The 20,559-nt window shown below is 39.2% G+C and overlaps 1 protein-coding gene across 2 annotated transcripts; it reads right to left on the bottom strand.

The window, feature by feature from the left end:
• Positions 1 to 2,374: 2,374 nt before the first annotated feature.
• On the bottom strand, positions 2,375 to 19,133 carry zc3hc1 (zinc finger, C3HC-type containing 1). 2 transcript variants are annotated; one of them, XM_022663058.2, is made up of 11 exons: positions 18,806 to 19,133; positions 18,437 to 18,539; positions 18,148 to 18,298; positions 17,973 to 18,056; positions 17,773 to 17,900; positions 10,760 to 10,843; positions 10,548 to 10,681; positions 9,820 to 10,066; positions 6,769 to 6,954; positions 4,269 to 4,460; positions 2,375 to 2,514 (listed from the first exon to the last, which is right to left on the bottom strand). In XM_022663058.2, the coding sequence occupies exons 1-11, from the start codon at positions 18,922 to 18,924 to the stop codon at positions 2,467 to 2,469; spliced, it is 1,476 nt and encodes a 491-aa protein (XP_022518779.2). In that variant the 5' UTR covers positions 18,925 to 19,133; the 3' UTR covers positions 2,375 to 2,466. The 2 variants fall into 2 exon arrangements, with proteins under 2 accessions (XP_022518779.2, XP_022518780.2); XM_022663059.2 differs by lacking the exon at positions 10,760 to 10,843 and having other exon boundaries at positions 18,806 to 19,130.
• Between the last annotated feature and the right edge of the window lie 1,426 nt (positions 19,134 to 20,559).

Genomic DNA, 20,559 nt, shown 5'->3' with positions numbered 1-20,559 from the left:
AACGCACAATCATCAAACCCATGGTTTGGGACTGCTTTGCTGCCTCAGGGTCTGGACGAATTGCAGTCAGTCATCAAAAAAATTAATTCCCAAGTTAACCAAGACATTTTGCAGGAAAACATTAGACCATCTGTCCATCAACTGAAGCTCAACAGAGGATAGATTATGCAACAGGACAGTGACCAAAAACATAGAAGTAAATCAACAACCGAACGGCTTCAACTGAATAAAATACGCCTTCTGGAGAGTCCTGACCTCAACACAATTGAGATGCTGTGGAATGACATCAAGAGAGCGATTCACACCAGATATAACAAGAATATTGCTGAACTGAAACAGTTTTTTGAAGAGAAATGGTTAAAAAATCCTCCTGACTGCTGTTCAGGTCTGATCTGCAACTACAGGAAATGTTTGGTTGAGGTTTTTCTGCCAAAGGAGGATCAACCAGTTATTAAATCCAAAGCTTCACATACTTTTTTACCCTGCACTGTGAATGTTAACATGCTGTATTCAATAAAACCATGCAAACATATCCTCCCAAAAAATATAAGTTTAAGCAGACTGTGTATGTCTATTGTATTGTATATTGTGACACATTTAATGACCAATTTATGCAGAAATCCAAGTAATCCCAAAGTGTTCCCATTCTTCCTGCAACTGTACGATGTGTTATTTTAGTGCTCCCTTTATTTTTTTGAGCAGTGTATATACATACAGTAAAGGAAATAATTATTGATCCCTTGACAAACCATCATTTTTTTTTATTTTACATCAATGTTAAAGACAATTAAGAGAGACACGTATGGAATTACGTAGTAAACAAATTATATGATCTAAACCCAACTGAGATGGGTGATTTAGGATGAGCTGGAGTGCATTGTTGAAACAAGCCATTATCCTGCGAAGAAAAAACTACTATTGTTCAGTACCTCCAGGAGCTTCTTTAAGAAACTGAGCAAACTATTCTAGGTGACTCTACCTCATGAAGACACTAAGATTAAAATACCAAGAGTGTGCAGATCGGTCCTCAAAGCTTAATGTGCTACTTAGAATAATCTAAAAGTATAAAACATATTCTGCTTCTTTGAAAGCTATGCAGGTACACATGTGGAATTTTGTAAACAAAAAATATAAAAATATAAAATGAACATTGTTGTTTGATTCTATAAACTTCTGATCATTTTTCTAAATTAAAAAATGAGAGCATTTAGAGCATTTATATGCAGAAAATGGTGAAAATAGTGGAATCACTCCTAAATAATTCAAAGAAACTAAGTTGAACATTTAAAAAAAAAAAAAAATCAGGATGCAATAGCCCTGATTTTCAGCTTTTATGCATCTTTGCATGCCCTCGACCAGAGTTTCACAAGGCTTTTGAATGACCTTATGCTATTGCTGCAACAAAAACTCAAGCAGATTTTTTGATGGCTTGTGGCAATCTGTTTTCCTTTTGAATACATTCCAGAGGTTTTTCAAGTTTTAACCTGATTGGTCAATCATAAGGCTGTTAAATACCTGTTTAATATTTATAGACTGATGTCATCCAGAAAATATCAACTCAAGTTGACCTTTTAAGTCATTTAGAGCAGTGGTTCTCAAACTGTGGTACAAGTAGAACCTGTATGTAAGCTCACTTCAGTCCTTTACTCTCAGAGCTACAGTATTACCTTTATTAACATCAGTTTTATTGGTCCTACAGTAAAACCTTATGAAACACCACACGATATAATAAACTACATCAATCAGCTAGTCGCCAACAGTTCATTACAGTTTCTGCATTACAGTTTTTTTTTTATCTAAATAAGGTAAAAAAAAAAAAAAGTTTATTTTAATTTTCTGAGAGTCTCAGTAGGAATACTGTATTAACAAGAAACAATAACCAATCAATGAACCTAAATCATACTAACTTACACACTGCAAAAGCAAGCAAGCTCCACACAACAGGTTTAACTACAACTATGTGTGTGTGGTAACTCGTGTGTTTCTGTGAAATGGCTCGCTTGTAGGTGGTACTTGGAGGTTTAAGTTTGGTTATTGATAATTCATAACCTAAAAAGTTTGTGAAATACTGACTTAGATCTTGGTAAATAGATTCAAATGTGTTTAATAGCAAGCGAGACTACTACCATTTGTTTAGATGTTTGCTCAGACTGACTTGTTGGCTTTTATATAATAAGCTAAAAAAAATATTTTTACACTTGATGAAATTACACAAAACAGCAGTAAGCTCATATTAGCAGAAAATGGACACCATATACATTTATTGTATATATCATATCTGCTTACTTAAAATAGATTTCACACAAGTTCAACATGCATAATTGTGAAGCATGTTATGTTCAAGCAGCAAACAAATAAATCAAGTAATGGCACCTCAGTATTAATATGTTTATTACTAAGAAAAGATCACAGTCTGGCCTATGGCCAATTTTTATCACATTTCTTATGAGGAAACCAACTGGACAGCTACTTTTGGAAAATGGCAAGCACCCTTTTCGACTTATCCACAGGACCCTGGAAGGGACAGAGAAAAAGAATGTACAGTGAATAGGAGGCTGCAATGACAAGAAATGGCTTTCAATTTTAACCTCTCGCACTCACCAGGTTCAACAAATCTCAACTTGAATGAAAAAAAAGAGAATTCACTGTTAAATAGATGCGCTCCCCCAGAGAATATTAAGATTCACTGAGAAAGTGAAATGCCTGATACTGTACAAGACACTGGAGACACAGAGCAAAGAACAGTCATATTCAAAAATAAACAATGCATTTAAGATGCACGTTGAGGTAAGAGTGCTATACATTTTGCATTACAAAATCATCCATTATAGCCACATCCTAAGTGACTGGACAATTTATTTCTGATTCTAATCAGTGTTTTAGTATTTCAAACAAAAAGTACTGTACATTATGTGTAATATATCCTTATGATAAGATTGGTAAATACAAAAAAGGTCTAAATTACCCTGAACCAACCTGTTGCTAATACCTGAGAAAAAGATCCGATTGAAACTTTTTTTTTGCTAGGCCACAAACTCTCATAGTTACTGTGCAAAAAAGCTGTATTTTAGGGGTGTCCAATACAAACCTCATATGTGTAAATAAGATTGGACACACCTACCCCCTACCCCTACCCTTACACTGCTTAAAAAAAATAAAGGGAACACTTAAACATTAAAATATAACTCCAAGTAAATCAAACTTCTGTGAAATCAAACTGTCCACTTAGGAAGCAACTGTGAATCAAGCAATTGTGAATCAATTTCACCTGCTGTTGTGCAAATAGAACAGACAACAGGTGGAAATTGACAATTAACAAGACACATTCAATTAACGAGTGGTTCTGCAGGTGGGGACCACAGACCACTTCTCAGTGCCTATGCTTTCTGGCTAATGTTTTGGTCACTTTTGAATGTTGGTGGTGCTTTCACACTTGTGGTAGCATGAGACAGACTCTACAACCCACAGAAGTTACTCAGGTAGTGCAGCTCATCCAGGATGGCACATCAATGCGAGCTGTGGCAAGAAGGTTTGCTGTGTCTGTCAGCACAGTGTCCAGAGCATGGGGCAGATACCAGAAGACAGGCCAGTATACCAGGAGACATGGAGGAGCCTGTAGGAGGGCAATAAATCCAGCAGCAGGACCACTACCTCCTCCTTTGTGCAATGAGGAACAAGAGGAGCAGTGCAGAGCCCTGCAAAATGACCTCCAGCAGGCCAATAATATCCATGTTTCTGCTGAAACTGTTATAAACAGACTCCATGAGGGTGGTATAAGGGCCTGACTTCCAAAAGTGGGGCTTGTGCTTACAGCCCAACACCATGCAGGGTGATTGGCATTTGCCAGAGAACACAAAGATTGTGGTGTGATTTAATCAATTTTGGCTCCAACATCCTGCCATTATTCACTATTTTTTTACACAGAGTTAAAAAAAATACAATTAAACAAACGGATTGCCTTATACTGAAAGTTTCTTGTTTTTTATTTTAGAAATAAATATTTATTATTGACAGTTTCCATGTTAAGAAGGAAAAATGTGATTAATCGCAGTAAATCGTGTGATTAATTGTGCTATTAATTGACAGCTCTACTTTTACATAGTAAACAAGACTTGCAAGAATCTGACCAAGGATATACTGGAAGGATATATTACAATTTTCAAGAGTTTTATGGTGTCAAGAATAGCTTTACATTTAATCTTTGCAAAGCACAAGTCTGTTAAAAATAAAACTAGCTGTGGTCAAAAGTGCAATAAAATGGTACCTACTGGGCTAATGCTCTTTTCCTTGGTCAGGAGAAGTCCAAGAGTAGCTTTCCAGCCAGAATGAAGATGCTCCATCTCACAGCCCACAGTCCGGAACCTATCCAGACCTAATTGTTCACATGAAATGTTTACCCAAGGACACCAGTTTCTGTGCTGGGCAACTGGGTCAAACAAGTTTCGCTGCAAAGGTCCTTCCTACAACAGAAAACCACATTAGGATCAGATTTGTACACCAGACAATCATTGCTAGAAGTATACTGATGTCCAGATTTCTTTTTACGATTTGTAATTGCCTGTAATATCATAGATAGTAATGCATTTTATAATAGCACTGATTCAATAGTAGAACATTTAAAGCTGTAGCACTGCTATATATATATATATTTTTTCTTTTTTTTAATGTTTTTTTATTTTTTTACTTTTTATATAATATGATGCAGAAAGAGGAGTCTATCGAGTCTTCTTATTTCTTATTTCTTTTGTGGTTCAGTTCAGCAAACCAATACAAATTTTTATTTGACTATCATTTGTGCATCTACAAGAACAAAGATCTGCATAAAGACTTAAAGTTATTGTCCATGGCATTGGAAGGCAAGGGGATTTTATTTGATTTCATATGAGGGGAGTAACAATTTTTACCATAACTGTATGAAATAATGTAATATATCTGCTGGTTTTAAATTGTTCTTAACTTTTTACTGTTACTCATCTAAACAAACTAAAATAAAAGGAATACAAACAACTATTTGTTCAAAGGGACCTACACGATTAATATTGTGATTTTGTTGCTAAAACCAAGGAAAAATTGGACACAAAAGAAAATGGATGACAGTGGGCCTCAAGGACCAGGGATCAAAAACGATGCTTTAAACACAAAACAGGTCCTGTGCTAAATTCTGATTGCCCACAACATCTAACATAATTGAAGATATCATAAGGACAGTTTTGTTCATCAAATTGTTAAGCTTAGTTCTAGGACCTCATCATTCTCTTCAGCTCTTAGCATTGACTATACGTATGTGTATAAATAAAAGGTTATTTAAAAGTTATAGAAGATTTTTCTCATGCTGCTGAGAGTAGTTATGGATACAAAGTAGGTATGGATACAACTTTTGAAGAAGAGTCAGCTTTATCAGTAACTAGACCTAAATTTACATTTACTAAGCCATGCTGTACCTGCTTTCACTCTAAAAAAAGAATACTGCTTGACATGGACAATAAAACTCGTCTGCCTTGTGACTTATATAGGCCAGCATACCACTGAGAAAGTTGGAGCTAGGATTTGGAGGGGAGAGTACACTACTACAGTTATGAGCACAGTTCACTAATAATTATGCTAACAATTCAGTTCATAAATCGCATGCTTATTTAATTGGACGTTGTTTCTTTTATTAATTTTACAGGTACCATTTGCATATTGGCTTTTTTGTGGAAAACCGTGGTGTTGTGTTGGACTTGAATTGTGACCACTACAGAGCACTGTTTTACACTTGAAATCCCACTGTTCTGAAGGCATTATAGGTAAACTTTCCTTTTCTGCATACCAATGTGTTTATATACTATAAAAATTACTGTTTTTCAAAATATTTTTTTTAAAAGGTATAAGTTTGAGTGAAATGAGCATTGTTGTTTTATTCTATAAACTACAGACAACATAAAAATATTGTCATTTAGAGCATTTATTCGTGGAAAATAAGAAATGGCTGAAATAACAAAAAATATCTTTTAGACCTCAAATAATGCAAATAAAACATTCATAAAGTTCAGAAATCAGTGTTTGGTGGAATAACCCTGGTTTTTAATTACAGTTTTCAGGCATCTTGGCATGTTCTCCTCCACCAGTCTTACACACTGCATTTGCCACTCCTGGTGCAAATATTTATGCAGTTTGACTTGGTTTTATTTACTTGTGATCATCCATCTTCCTCTAAATTATATTCCAAAGGTTTTAAATTTTCTCACTAGTAATGCCCCAGCACACCAGGAGGGTGGAGACTAACACATGCCTCCTCTGATACATGTGAAGTCAGCCACCTCTTCTTTTCGAGCTGCTGCTGATGCAGCATTGCTGAGCAGCATCACAGCGCACTTGAAGGAAAGCACAGCGGCTCAGTTCCGGTACATCAGCTCACAGACGCCCTGTGCTGCGGACATCGCCCTGTAGTGATGTGGGGAGAGAGCGCCATCTATCCACCCGGAGGGAGCAGGACCAATTATGCTTCCTCTGAGCACAGACAGCTTGATGGCAAAGCTGCATGCGCAGGTGTTCGAACCTGCGACCTCCGGCTCATAGTGGCAGCGCTTTAGACCGCTGGACCACTCGGCAGATTTAACTTCAATAACCTTCATGAGCACAGTCACTTTATAAGCTTGTAATTTATAAGTTTGTAAATGCATACTAATGAATACTTAAATGAGCAGAAATGCACCTGATCCTGCCAAATGTCTGTTTGGTGTTTGCATTGCTTTGTCCCCTTCCCCACACAAAACTGTTTGTTCTTACAAGACCACTGGAAGAGGAGAGGCATGGACGCTTTGTTTTTCTTTGAGGGCTGGAGGGCATGTCAGCCATCAGATTGTCTCCATGGCCTCTGCTGCGGGTTAAAGGTCTTTTGCCTCTTGCTACCTCCTCATTAGGGCTGGGGGAATCTCTGCTCCTGGTGCGAGGAAGGGATGATGTATTCTCAGACTATATTTAAACATAAGACCAAAAACAAACATCTACATAAGTGTAGGTATAAAAGTTATTACACAAAATCAACACATTTATGCATAAATCAGATTGTTTCAACACTGGTATCACCCCTGCAACTAAGTTCAGCAAATCTTTATCTGTATTCCTGCATGTGCACCTGGATGTTTTAAATTAAAGAGAATAAATTATTTCTAGGTTTTGCACAATAAAACTATTTAAATAGAATAAGCCACAACTGTTGACCTACAAAAATTGGCCAATTGTTGACAAAATGTGTGATTGTTGTGAACTGCTGACATGATATTTTGTCCATACTGCCCACTACCAGAAAAGTCAAGGGAATTTTAGCAGCCATTTAACAAATTTAAACCTAAAATGGTATACATACTATTTGAAAATAATTATTTATAGATTGTGTAACTTAATCAGACAAAACAAATCCTTTAGTACTCACCAAGTACTCTTTATTTTTTTTTTTTTTAAGGTTGCTTTTCCTTTATAAATCATTGGTTGTCCGTATCAGCAATTTCAGTAAAATACACTGCTTAAAAACATAAAGGGAAGTCAATCAAGTAGTTTTATTGTCAATACTGCATATGTACAGGACATTCAGAGAATTTAAATTACGTTACTCTCCTTCCCAATTTTACAGCAAGTACAGATAATAGATATGATAAAAGAGAGAATGGGAATGGGAACACAAACACAATATAACTCTAAATCAACCATACTTCTGTGAAATCAACCTGTCCTATTAGGATGCGACACTAGTATAGAAATGAGAGGCAATTAGTAAGACAACCTCTATAAAAGGAGTGTTTCCACAGGTGGAGATCACAGACCTTTTCTCTGTTCTCATTTTTTTGGCTGAAGTTTTGGTCACTTTTGCATTTTGTCAGTTCTCTCACCATAGAGGTAGCATGAGGCAGTGTCTACAACCCACAGAAGTTACTCAGGTAGTGCAGCTCATTCAGGATGGCACATCAATGCGAGCTGTGGCAAGAAGGTTTGCTGTGTCTGTCAGCACAGTGTCCAGAGCATGGAGCAGATACCAGGAGACAGGCCAGTACACCAGGAGACATGGGGAGGGCCGTAGGATGATATTAGGGTAGTATGAGGGCCAGACATCCACAGGTGGGGCTTGTGCAGGATGATTGGCATTTGCCAGAGAACACCAATATTGGCAGATTCATTGGCACCCATGGATGAGAGCAGGTTCACACTGAGCACATGTGTCTGTAGAGAATGTTCCGCTGCTGCAACATCTTCCAGCATGACCGGTTTGACAGTGGGTCAGTAATAGTGTTGAAGGCATTTCTAGACCTCATGTGGCTGGAGTGTGTCAGCAGTTCCTGCATGATGAAGGCATTGATGCTATGGACTGTCCCGCCTGTTCCCCAGACCTGAATCCAATCCAGCACATCTGGAACATCATGTCTCGCTCCATCCACCAACACCACACTGCACCACAGACTGTACAGGAGTTGACTGATGCTTTAATTCAGGTCTGGGAGGAGATACTCAGGAGAACATCTGCATCCTCATCAGGAGCAGCCCAGGTGTTGTGAGGAGTTCATACAGACATGTGGAGGACACACACACTACTGAGCCTCATTTTAACTTGTCTTGAGGAATTTCCACTGAAGTTGGATCAGACTGATATTTGATTTTCCACTTTGAGTATGATTCCAAATCAATACCTCCATAGAATAATAATTTTGATTTACATTGATCATTTTTATGTTATTTTGTTCTGAATGCATTCCACTGTAATAAAGATTTTTCTGAGCAGTGTATATCATATAGCAGACAAACACAATGATATTTATGATGAGTAGTGAAATTGAGTTTATAGAAAGTGTGCAATAATTCTTTCATCAGTCCACAGCACCTTATTCCAACATGAAGCTGTCCAAATATGTTTAGCAAACCTGTGCTCTGAAAAGTCTTCTTCTGCATTTCTCTCCCATACAGCCTCTCATTTTTGTAAAGTGTGCTGAATAGTTGGACAATGCAATGTAGGTGTTTGGAGCTGTGGGTTGACTATAACTGTTCTCTCCATCTTTCACCCTCCATCTTTTTTTCCTCAACTAGAACTGTGTCTGTGTTGTTCCATTTCCTCACTATGTTCCTCACAGTGGAAACTGACAGCTGAAATCTCTGAGATAGCTTTTTGTATCCTTCCCCTGAACCATGATGATTAACAATCTTTGTTTTCAGGTCATTTGAGTGTTGTTTTGAGGAAATTGCCGATGTGAACAACCAATGATTTATAAATAAAATCCTGAAAATGATCAGGGGTGCCCAAACTGTTTCATAGCACTGTACATAACCCAAACACTTTGTATATTCTTTAAACCATGTATAAGCCATAAACCTACAATACGAATATACGCCAGAATCTTTACAAATACAGCAAAACAAATCACACCACATAGCCCAACTGTTAAATCATCTCACATCACATGTTCAGCTTCAGCTTACGTACTACTGCCTGTGAAGTCATCTGACCCTGCCCTGTCCAGACTGTAACCTTAAAGCTACACAGGGGACTCACACAATAAACAGTCGAGCAACATGTACCAAAGGAAATGCCACATACTTCATTCTCTAATAGTTCATTTATTGTTATCAAGGTAAAATGTTGAATTAATTATGTTACTGATCACACAGCAATACATTTAATCTGTGTTTTCCTTTTAGTAGTTAAGAACTGTTGTTAAGATCCTTGTGTTTCAACAAATGGTATTGTGCAGGCATTATGATGTAGAAATAAAATATTTGTGTATTTGATGAAAAATGGTACTAATGCATCCATATAAAAAATGATTCAATGTTTTTATTATGGTAGAGTACAACCTGCTCTGTGCGCGAGTTGTCCTGACTGCGAAGCTTCATGCGACATGGAGTTGGCGACTGTGGGGGGGAGGTAGTTGTTGGTCTCTCCCCGACACGCCCCTCTGGAAACAAAGTGGTACACTGGGAGTATGAAGAGTTGTCTCCAACACTAGAAGCAGCCTCCAACTGTTGGAAGTTCCACAATCCTACTTTCCTCATGCAGAATGTACAGTTGAGCATTGGAAGATTTACTGCAAACGGACCTGAGCTACATGGATACATAAAAGAGACAACAATATTGAATCCATTGCTTAGAATGTGAGGTGTAAAAGTTCCAGTTGTTAAAAAAATATTGCGGATGAATGTGTGTCACTTCTGGAACAGTGGTTCTTATTCCCGTTTCTTAAATACTGCTGCAGACTAATAAGAAAATAATGTCCAAGTGCTACATTATAAATTTAAATACACTATTTAACAAATTAGATATTCTTGCATCTGATGCAATTTTGCAGCCATAAGAAATTACAGCAAGTTATCTTAGATGATAAAAAATGGTTTATTGATTCTTGTGCCAGTGTTTACAGACCGTTAGGAGAGAAAACGTCTTGCTTGTCTTGCTCCTCTGCTATGCTGGTCTCCCTCTCAATTTGTATGTGGTATGTGTGCTTAAACACAATATTAATATTAACTAACGCAACCCCCAGTGGACACACACCACTGCATAACTAATGTGCAATGCATCCTCCCACCTTGCTTCCCAGCCACAGAGGGCCACAACACAAGCAGCCATCTGTATGTTTGGTGAATCTGAGGAGTCATTCCATAATTTTTGCTCATCGTCAATCAACTGCAACAGGCTGCTGACCACATCTTCAGTCAGTCCCTAAAAAGACAAATATAGATGGACTGCAGTTAATACCGAAAGTTGCAGACATTTTGTTTGCATAATAAATGGTCTCACCAGATTTGAACTTCCTCCTGTCTTCTTGGTAGAGGAGCAGAAACCAACTGGGTTATCCACCCCACAGTTATAGATGGTAGGACTCTGGTGCAACAAATGTTGAGAAATACAATTTGACAGCAGAGAGTGATCTTCAAAGTTCTCAGACAAGATAAAGCATTGTGTGCATTCATGTAAGCCCTTATGAAGAACTCCTCTCACGAGTTGGCAGTTGAGTTTGACTGGCTGCATAGTCTTTTCCTCTAGTAGGCCCTGCTCTAACAGCTAAACCACCCAGCCTATTCTCACCCATGGCCACTTTGCTAGTCTTTTTTGGTTTTAGTAGTTGACAGCTTGAACACACACAGCACAATGCATAAGAAACAAGATTCAGTTATCAGGAATATGACTCCTGCTTCCCTCCCCTTTTGTAACTTTAAATTAACTAATATTGTACAGTGGCATGCAAAAATCTGGGCATAACTGGTTTGCTTAGCATCAATTTGAAGAATGACCAAGTTTGCTAACCAAGCTAAAACTAGTAACTTGCAATGACCATTTTTTCTTTAATGATGATTCTTTTTTTTATATATATACTTTTGGAACCAATCTGACAAACAGTTTTCTCTACAATGCTCTGCATTATTGTATTGGTCATTGGTCACTGTTTTGGCACCCCAGAGGTTTGTGAACACAGCTGTTGTAGAAAGAGGCATTTCCATTCCACCATTTATTCTTTCTTCATGCGACATTGAATAGAAGAAATCAATAAAAGAATAAAAGAAGATAGATAGATCTTCTATAGATAGCAAAACACTTGCAACAGAAGAACATACAGTGGCACTCCAATCCACCAGCAGGTTCTCATCATGAAGAAAGCTGGAAGCGGCTTATTTGCTCAGTGAAAAGTTCTTCGCTATTCTCAGTGAATTTTTGGTAATTGTTTCAAAAGTTTGAGAACAATAAGGGCTGGTTATGTAGTTTATGGATAGAATGTTTATCTGGATGTTGGATTATTGGGAGTAATGCACAATTTAGGTTCATTATTAATTACAATTAATTAGGGTTCAAGCACCGAAGGTGCGTAGAACCCTATTGTTTTTGCTAAGATTTTTCTTCTTCTTCTTATTATTATTCTTTTTCTCCTGAAAAAACAGTTGTGCAGCCTAAACCGTAAGTCATAGAGAAATGAAACTTGGTAGGTAGATGTAGGATCAGTTCATCTCGGTGGACAACAAAAATGGCACCGATTGGTCAAGTGGTGGCGCTATAAACAAGGAAAATCATTTTTCACAATTTTCTCAATAACTCAAAAACCATAAGACCTACATTCAAAATTCTTTTTTTGATGGATTCCTTGGGTCAATACCAACAACTTTCCAATTTGGACCATGCACTTCCGTCTATATAGATTTTTTGCTAATTTGCATAATATGCAAAACCTACTTTTGCAAACTAGTCCTAGGAATTTTGACCAATCCTGGCATGTTTGGTATCAAAACACTCGTGAGAGCATGCGCTTCAATATTCATTAAGAAAAAGTTGAAATATGTAAACAATATGGCCGCCATATGCAAATTAGTCCTTCCGGATATATGCCCCATTCACTTCAAGAGGTAAATTTGGAGCACTGTTTCTCAGCAACCGTGCAACCTAGCAAGTTGAAACTTTGCATGCAGAAGGGCAACTTAATCAATCAACATGGCTGAACACCATCAGCCAATCAGCATTCAGCAGACATTTTGGCAGGCTGAATGTTGCCCAATCTGGATGATATTTGGCAGTTATGTTCAGGTGGAGACACTGTAGTGACCTGCAAAGTGCTGAAACAATCCGCTCACTGGGGGGCGCTGTTCCAAAAAAACGAGTATATGTCAATCATGCTGTACTATTTTGACATCTAATTGTTTTTGCCATATTTAGTACAGTGGCTCTGACAAATTTCTCAATACAACTATGTTTAAAAAGTGCTTTGTTCATTCATAATTGCTAATTGTTTGAAAATAGCTATATTGAAACTACTCTCTGGATATTTGGCCTATCACCTCCATTTCAGTCTTGCTGCACACTGTAGAGTCTCTAGGTAAATGTTCATTAAAAACATTTGTGAAAATTTCACATACAATACTCTCCAGGCATCAAGCAATCTGTGCGTCCTTGGAATTTCTAACCTAAATTGCTGTAACTCTGCAGTATTTGCTGTAATCTCACAATGTTAAAGACCTCTGTACAACATCACTCTGATGAAGCGCCATTTAATACAGAACTAGATTAAGAATAACTTGACATTACATGTCATATCAGAACATTCACTCCTTTGTGCCTCTGCTCAACATTAATAACAGGTGAAAGACTTTTGATCATTTTAAATGTGACAGAATGTCTCCAATTGTGTTAGACCTTCTTACACATCACCATCCTATGCTCTAGTAGGCACCATTGTGCTAGTTGGTGCTTGATGAAGCGCCATTTAATTCAGATCTAGATTTATAATAACTTCGTAATTACATGTCATATCAGAACATTCACTCCTTTGTGTTAATTTAAACTTGTTTGGTCAAACATTTCAGCTTGTTCTGCAAAGGTTCAAAGGTCAATCTGAATACCACTTTGTGAACATTCTGGTTGAAGCCACCTGATCAATACCAATAACATGTAGACACCTTTTGACTAGTTCTAACTCACTTAATGAATATCCTACAAAGTTCACTAGATTTACATGTGAATTTAAGCACTGATCAGGTTGAAAGGCCTCTGCTCAACATTAATAACAGGTGAAAAACTTGATAATTTCTAAATGTGACAGGGCATCTCCAATCATATTAGACCTTCTTACACATCACCATTCAATGCTCCAGTAGGCACCATTGTGCAAGTTGGTGCTTGAACCCGATGATTGCCGCTTGCGGCTATATTTTTATTTGAAACATCTATCTATCTATCTATCTATCTATCTATCTATCTATCTATCTATCTATCTATCTATCTATCTATCTATCTATCTATCTATATGTGCGCTTGTAGGTAATTAAACTGTCATGTGAGAGAGAGGGAGGCTGTAATGAGGGCTAAGTGTTCATTAGAGAAACCGTAGAGAGAGGGTGAGTGTGTTAGCTTTATGTGGATTAGAAGGAAAGATGGAACCATAAAGCCAAACGTTTTTTTGACCTCTCTCTTTTTAGCTCTCCCTTTTAGTTAACTTTTGGAACCTTTGAAAGAACATTTTTCTATAAACCTTTAAGCCTTCTGTATTAATCTTTTCAAGCAGTAAACCCAATTTTGTAACCCAGTGGTTCTGTGTATTTTTTTTTTTGGTGGACTTAAACCAAGCGGAGTATGATAGAGCATCAAGCTAAGGCTTATTCAAACATGGAACCTATAAGTTGGTATCTTTGTTAAGTGCTTGGTATCTTTAGTGCCAAAATGTCTTAAAATGTTGTGAAGAAAGAACCGCAACATTATAAAGTGATACATGCAGACATGGCACACACCACAACACACTCCCCATACAAGCTCTCTCCCCACATCACTAAAGTTGATGTATCAGAACCGAGAAGCTGCACTTTCCTCCAAGCGCGCTGGCTACTCAGCAATGCTGCATCAACAGCAACTCAAAAAGAAGCGGTGGCTGACTTCACATGTATCGGAGGAGGCATGTGTTAGTCTTCATCCAGTCCTAATGAGTTGGATGGCAAATTGGCTGTGCAAAATTGGGGAGAAATTAGAAATAAAATTAAAAGAAAAAGGGTTGAGGGTAAAATGAAGGATATATGTGAAAAGAGGAGTGATATACGGTTTTAGGAGCTGAGCGGTGTGCCTGCGACAGCGAAATCCATCATGTATTCCACAATGCGAGCAAACCCCTTTTGAGACAATCCTGGCACAATTTCTTCAGAGCGGGTTTAGCTCCAGCCTGGTACAGAGCAAGTTTATCTCTAGCCTGGTACAGAGAGGGTTTATCTCTAGCCTGGTACAGAGCGGGTTTATCTCTAGCCTGGTACAGAGAGGGTTTAACTCCAGCCTGGTACAGAGAGGGTTTATCTCTAGCCTGGTACAGAGAGGGTTTATCTCTAGCCTGGTACAGAGCAGGTTTATCTCTAGCCTGGTACAGAGCAGGTTTATCTCTAGCCTGGTACAGAGTGGGTTTAACTCTAGCCTGGTACAGAGAGGGTTTATCTCTAGCCTGGTACAGAGCAGGTTTATCTCTAGCCTGGTACAGAGAGGGTTTATCTCCAGTCTGGTACAGAGCGGGTTTATCTCTAGCCTGGTACAGAGCAGGTTTATCTCTAGCCTGGTACAGAGTGGGTTTAACTCCAGCCTGGTACAGAGTGGGTTTAACTCCAGCCTGGTACAGAGTGGGTTTAACTCCAGCCTGGTACAGAGCGGGTTTAACTCCAGCCTGGTACAGAGCGGGTTTAACTCTAGCCTGGTACAGAGAGGGTTTAACTCCAGCCTGGTACAGAGTGGGTTTAACTCCAGCCTGGTACAGAGTGGGTTTAACTCCAGCCTGGTACAGAGTGGGTTTAACTCCAGCCTGGTACAGAGCGGGTTTAACTCAAGCCTGGTACAGAGCGGGTTTAAGCCAACTTTAATCTATTTTAACTTTATCTGTTCCTGCATTTTTGCTAATTGAAAATATATGGTGTGTTTAGACAGAAGGTGCTATCATCTCAACTGTGTATCAGATCCATATATATGGATCCGTATATAAATACCTGGACATAAATGCTGAAATGTTGACAGACAAACACAGACACACAGAGACTCTCTCACGTACACACACACACACACACACACACACACACAGACTGACACACACACAGACTGACACACACACAGACTGACACACAGACACAGACAGACAGACAGACAGACACACACACACAGACACACAGACAGACAGACTGACACACACACACACAGACTGACACACAGACAGACAGACTGACACACACACACACACAGACCGACACACACACACACAGACCGACACACACACACACACAGACAGAGACAGACAGACTGACACACACACACACACACACACACACAGACACAAACATTCACACACACAGACAGACTCACACACATACAGACACACACACACAAAGACACACACACACAAAGACACACACACAGACAGACAGACACACAGACAGACAGACAGACAGACACACACACAGACAGACACACACACAGACAGACACACACACAGACAGACAAACATTCACTCACACACACACACACAGACACACACAGACACACACAGACACACACAGACACACACAGACACACACAGACACACACAGACACACACACACACATACAGAGACTTGGACAGACTCAGACAGACTTACACACACACAGACACACACCAATAAACAGACATACACACACACAAAGACACACACAGACAGACACACACAAAGACACTCACACAGACAGACTTACACACACACACACACACACACACACACACACACCACACACACCAAAAGACAGACACACACATAAAGACTTACACACACACAAACATTCACACACACACACACACACACACAGACAGACACACACGCAAAGACACACACGCAGACAGACACACACGCAGACAGACACACACGCAGACAGACACACACGCAGACAGACACACACGCAGACGCAGACACACACGCAGACGCAGACACACACGCAGACGCAGACACACACGCAGACGCAGACACACACGCGCAGAGACACACGCAGACAGACACACACGCAGATGCACACGCATACACACGCAGACACAATCACACACGCACGCAGACAGACACACACACGCAGACAGACACACGCAGAGACACACGCAGACAGACACACACGTAGACTGAATCACACAGAGACTCACACAGGCAGACTCACACACGCACGCAGACACACGCAGACAGACAAACACACGCAGACAGACACACGCAGACAGACAAACACACGCAGACAGACACACGCAGACAGACAGATTCACGCAGACACACACACATGCACGCAGACAGACTCACACAAATGCACAGACTCACACACACACACACAGAGACAGACGTGCACACACAGAACACTCAGGCTCACACACGCACACACACACACACACACACACAAAGACAGACTCACACACGCACACAGACTCACACAAACAAAGACAGACTCACACAAACAAAGACAGACTCACACAAACAAAGACAGACTCACACACACAAAGACAGACTCACACACACAAAGACAGACTCACACACACAAAGACAGACTCACACACACAAAGACAGACACACACTCACTCACACAGACAGACTCACTCACACACACAAAGACTCACTCACACACACAAAGACAGACTCACACACACAGACAGACTCACACACACAGACAGACACACACCCACACACAAAGACACACACACACCCACACACAAAGACACACACACACCCACACACAAAGACACCCACACACAAAGACAGACACACACCCACACACAAAGACAGACACACACCCACACACAAAGACAGACACACACCCACACACAAAGACAGACACACACCCACACACAAAGACAGACACACACCCACACACACGCAGACAAACGCAAACACCACATGCAGACAAACGCAGACACACACACACTATGGGAAATAGGATTGAAAAAAAAAACCTCAACATTCTAAAGGGAAATAGTGATATACAGTAAATAATGATCAAAATGTAAAAAATTCCTATCATTCCTATCATTATTTATGTTAGACCAGTAACACCTTTAATTTAAATTATACAATATTTTGGTTTTATCTTCAATCTTTCTACATCATTTGCACATGATTTTTCTCTGTTTTAAATAGTTTTTGTCATGCTTGTTATTTTTATATCTTGTAGAAGTTTATACACACAAAATATACACAAAATCAACAAACTACGCTGTCCATTAATAATAAATAATTATAATTAATAATAAATAACTATGCAAACAGGAACACAGACACAGCAGCAGCAAATAAAATAGTTAGGTCTCTCACCATGGATGTGAGCTGCTCTGGCTTCACAGTAGGTAGCTGCTGATGAAGACGACAAGCATTTTGGAAACGTTGAGTGAAGGAACCAAGCAGCTTTTCAGGCTCATCAACTGGAACCATACAGAAACGTTCTGAAAAAGAAAAGCTGCTGTGATACTGAAAGAGAACAACCTAAAGCTTAAAGAAATAGGATGATGCAGTACCAGGGCATGGAAAATCAGGCCATGTACAGAATTTTTCATGCTGGGTTTGAAGTTGCTTTGTCAACTCCAAAATCCGTCCTTCATCTTTAAAAGTAACAAAATAAGCATGGTGAGATTTAGGTTTTTAAGACATTTCTATTAAACATAATGCAGCAGACCTTTAATTCTAACTTACATTTTTGGAAGTCCAGGGTTGGCTGAATAGATGCACAAAGAAACGCCTGACAACTGGAACATTTCAGAATATCACAGTCTACATTAATCCATCCATACTGAGCACATCTCAGCGGGGAGAGAGAAGAGGGCTTCCCAGTCCATTTCAAACAGTTCGAAAATTAAGAAATATTTCAATTTCATAGCTTCAACTCAGACGTTTTCATCAAAATTTGAACTTGCATATTATAAAGAAGAATTTCAACAAATTATAATAAAGCACTAGAACCATAAAAAGCATAAAAGGATATTGAATATGATTCCACTCGGTCAAAAAAAGCATCTTGGTTTGTAGCCTCAGACGAAACATCACTGACAAAACTGGAAGGTAGGGAGTTGGACAGCAGAGCAGAACTGAAATACCGAGGAGAAAGTTTAAATTAAACACCATGTAAGTGGCCAGGTGCAGGACAAACTTTAGAAGTCTTAAAAACACTGATAAGCATTATAAAAAGCATTTAATTAAAGAAAGAATATGCAGTGTACGCAGTGAGTGGTTTTGAGAATCTATAGTGAAATGTTGAAAAACTCGCCTGGCCAGTGATCTGCGTTTATACAGCAGCTCTGTGTGTAGTTGTAGAGTCTACTGGGGAACGGTGTGTGAGGTGAAGCGCGCTTACCGGTTTAACACATCGTCCTCTGAAGCAAAGCCCTCGCGTAGGAGCTGCCGGATCTTCAGAGGAGAGATTTCTGTGGAGTTCTCTGACTGATAATCCGGAGCATTCTCTACTGCTGCCATCTTCTCCCAAAACACAGCCAAAATCCACAATCCACAAAGCACACAACAACGCGGGCCTTCTCTTCTTCTGCTCTTAACCCCGCTCCTTCAATCCACAGGATACCGCCATCTACTGTACTAACTCTGCAGTTCATCCACACAGTGACCATCAGTGTGTCCCAATTCAGGGGCTGCATCCTTCGAAAGACGCGGTCTACGAAGGTGTGTCCTTTGAAGGATGGGTAGACTGCGATGGCAGTACTGAAATGGGACAGTCTACCCTACGGAGTATTTCCTGTTTCCTGTTTGAGATTCTACCCGCCACAACCAAAGTCAGAGCTGAGAAATGAGCCAGCGATTTAGATTCTCGTTTTACCAAATCAATTAAGTCCAGGTTAATTAACTGTGTTTTAAATGTAAACAGGTTAAACTGAACAGAAACAAATAAAAGGGCGTTTGAAATGAAGTTGAACTTTAAATTAGAATTAAGTATTACTTAGTTTATTTTTATTTAGTATATATATAGTTTAAAGATGTATAAATACTATATATAAACTAAATTAAAACTAATACATTTATATTATTTAGTTATGTAAATAAATGTATAAGTATTTATATATCTATAAACTACAACATAAACATGATACTACATATATAAACTAAATAATACTTATATATTTATATAATCTTGAATCTTGGGATACTGTAGGCTATGAAGGATGCACCAGGTGGATCCTTCGTTTCCGAGGAAAAGAAGGCCGCATTCATCAGCCGAATTCGAAAGAGTCTTCGAAATGGGACAGCCTAGTCCCACCGCGGTGACGTAATCGGCAGCTTTACAGAAACATGATCACTGGACAAAGAATCAAGCAAAACATTAAACATAGAAAATACAGAATACAGAACCCCCAGTGAACGCGGAGGCAAGGAAAAACTCCCTCAGAGCTGCAGGAGGAGGAAGAAACCTTGGGAGGACCAAGACTCACATATAAGAGGGGACCATCCAACCACTGGTCAAACAGCTTTTAAATTAATTTAAAAAAGTCTTTATACATCCACACAGGTTTTATATATTCAGGAGTATAGTAGTGCCAGTAATGGAAGCAGTTCTAGTTCATGTAACTTGGATGTAATCTGTAGTGGAGAATAAGATGGATGATGAGCAGCTGATCTGTGGTGGGTGATAGAGAAGAGCTGACTTCAGAAACTTCCTTCAGTCCGTCTGGACAGGGGACATGAGAGCATGAAAATCCAACATCCATCGGTATCAGGTCAGACAGGTGGGCAGTCAATAACTCGTTTGAAGCCAGAGAGATGGAATTAGTTTTAACTGGATGCAGGAGCCATTTTTGCTCTTTGTTTGATTTGTATTGTTTAATTTATTTAATATGTTTTGTTATCATCATCAACTATCTGTTTCTAAGACTGTGCTTGATGCGTATGTGTGCTGTGCTGAGGACTCGCAGAACTGAACTGCTGTTGCAGCGCGTCTAGTGACACGTGTCACGTGACACAGGGTCACGTGACAGAGGAAGAGAGAGGTCAGGTGTGTGCGACCTGATTTCAGAGCATTCTGTTTTCACTTGTTTTTAATCACTCAGGTTTTCAAAAAAAATCTTAATAATAAAAATTAAAAAAAACGAAGTTTCAAAAGGG

The sequence above is a fragment of the Astyanax mexicanus genome, chromosome 2 (assembly GCF_023375975.1).
Source record: "Astyanax mexicanus isolate ESR-SI-001 chromosome 2, AstMex3_surface, whole genome shotgun sequence".
Classification (NCBI taxonomy): Eukaryota; Metazoa; Chordata; class Actinopteri; order Characiformes; family Acestrorhamphidae; genus Astyanax; species Astyanax mexicanus.
This window is presented reverse-complemented; position numbering and strand designations above follow the sequence as displayed.

What these genes read in the sequence shown, in the direction of transcription:
- zc3hc1 (XM_022663058.2), bottom strand. Translation starts at nt 18,924, where the DNA reads ATGGCAGCAGTAGAGAATGCTCCGGATTATCAGTCAGAGAACTCCACA. An exon ending in ACCGAGTGGAATCATATTCA is followed by an intron (nt 18,299 to 18,436) that starts ATATCCTTTTAT and finishes TAATTTTCGAAC; the next exon opens with TGTTTGAAATGGACTGGGAA. An exon ending in CAGGAGGAAGTTCAAATCTG is followed by an intron (nt 10,682 to 10,759) that starts GTGAGACCATTT and finishes TTGTCTTTTTAG; the next exon opens with GGACTGACTGAAGATGTGGT.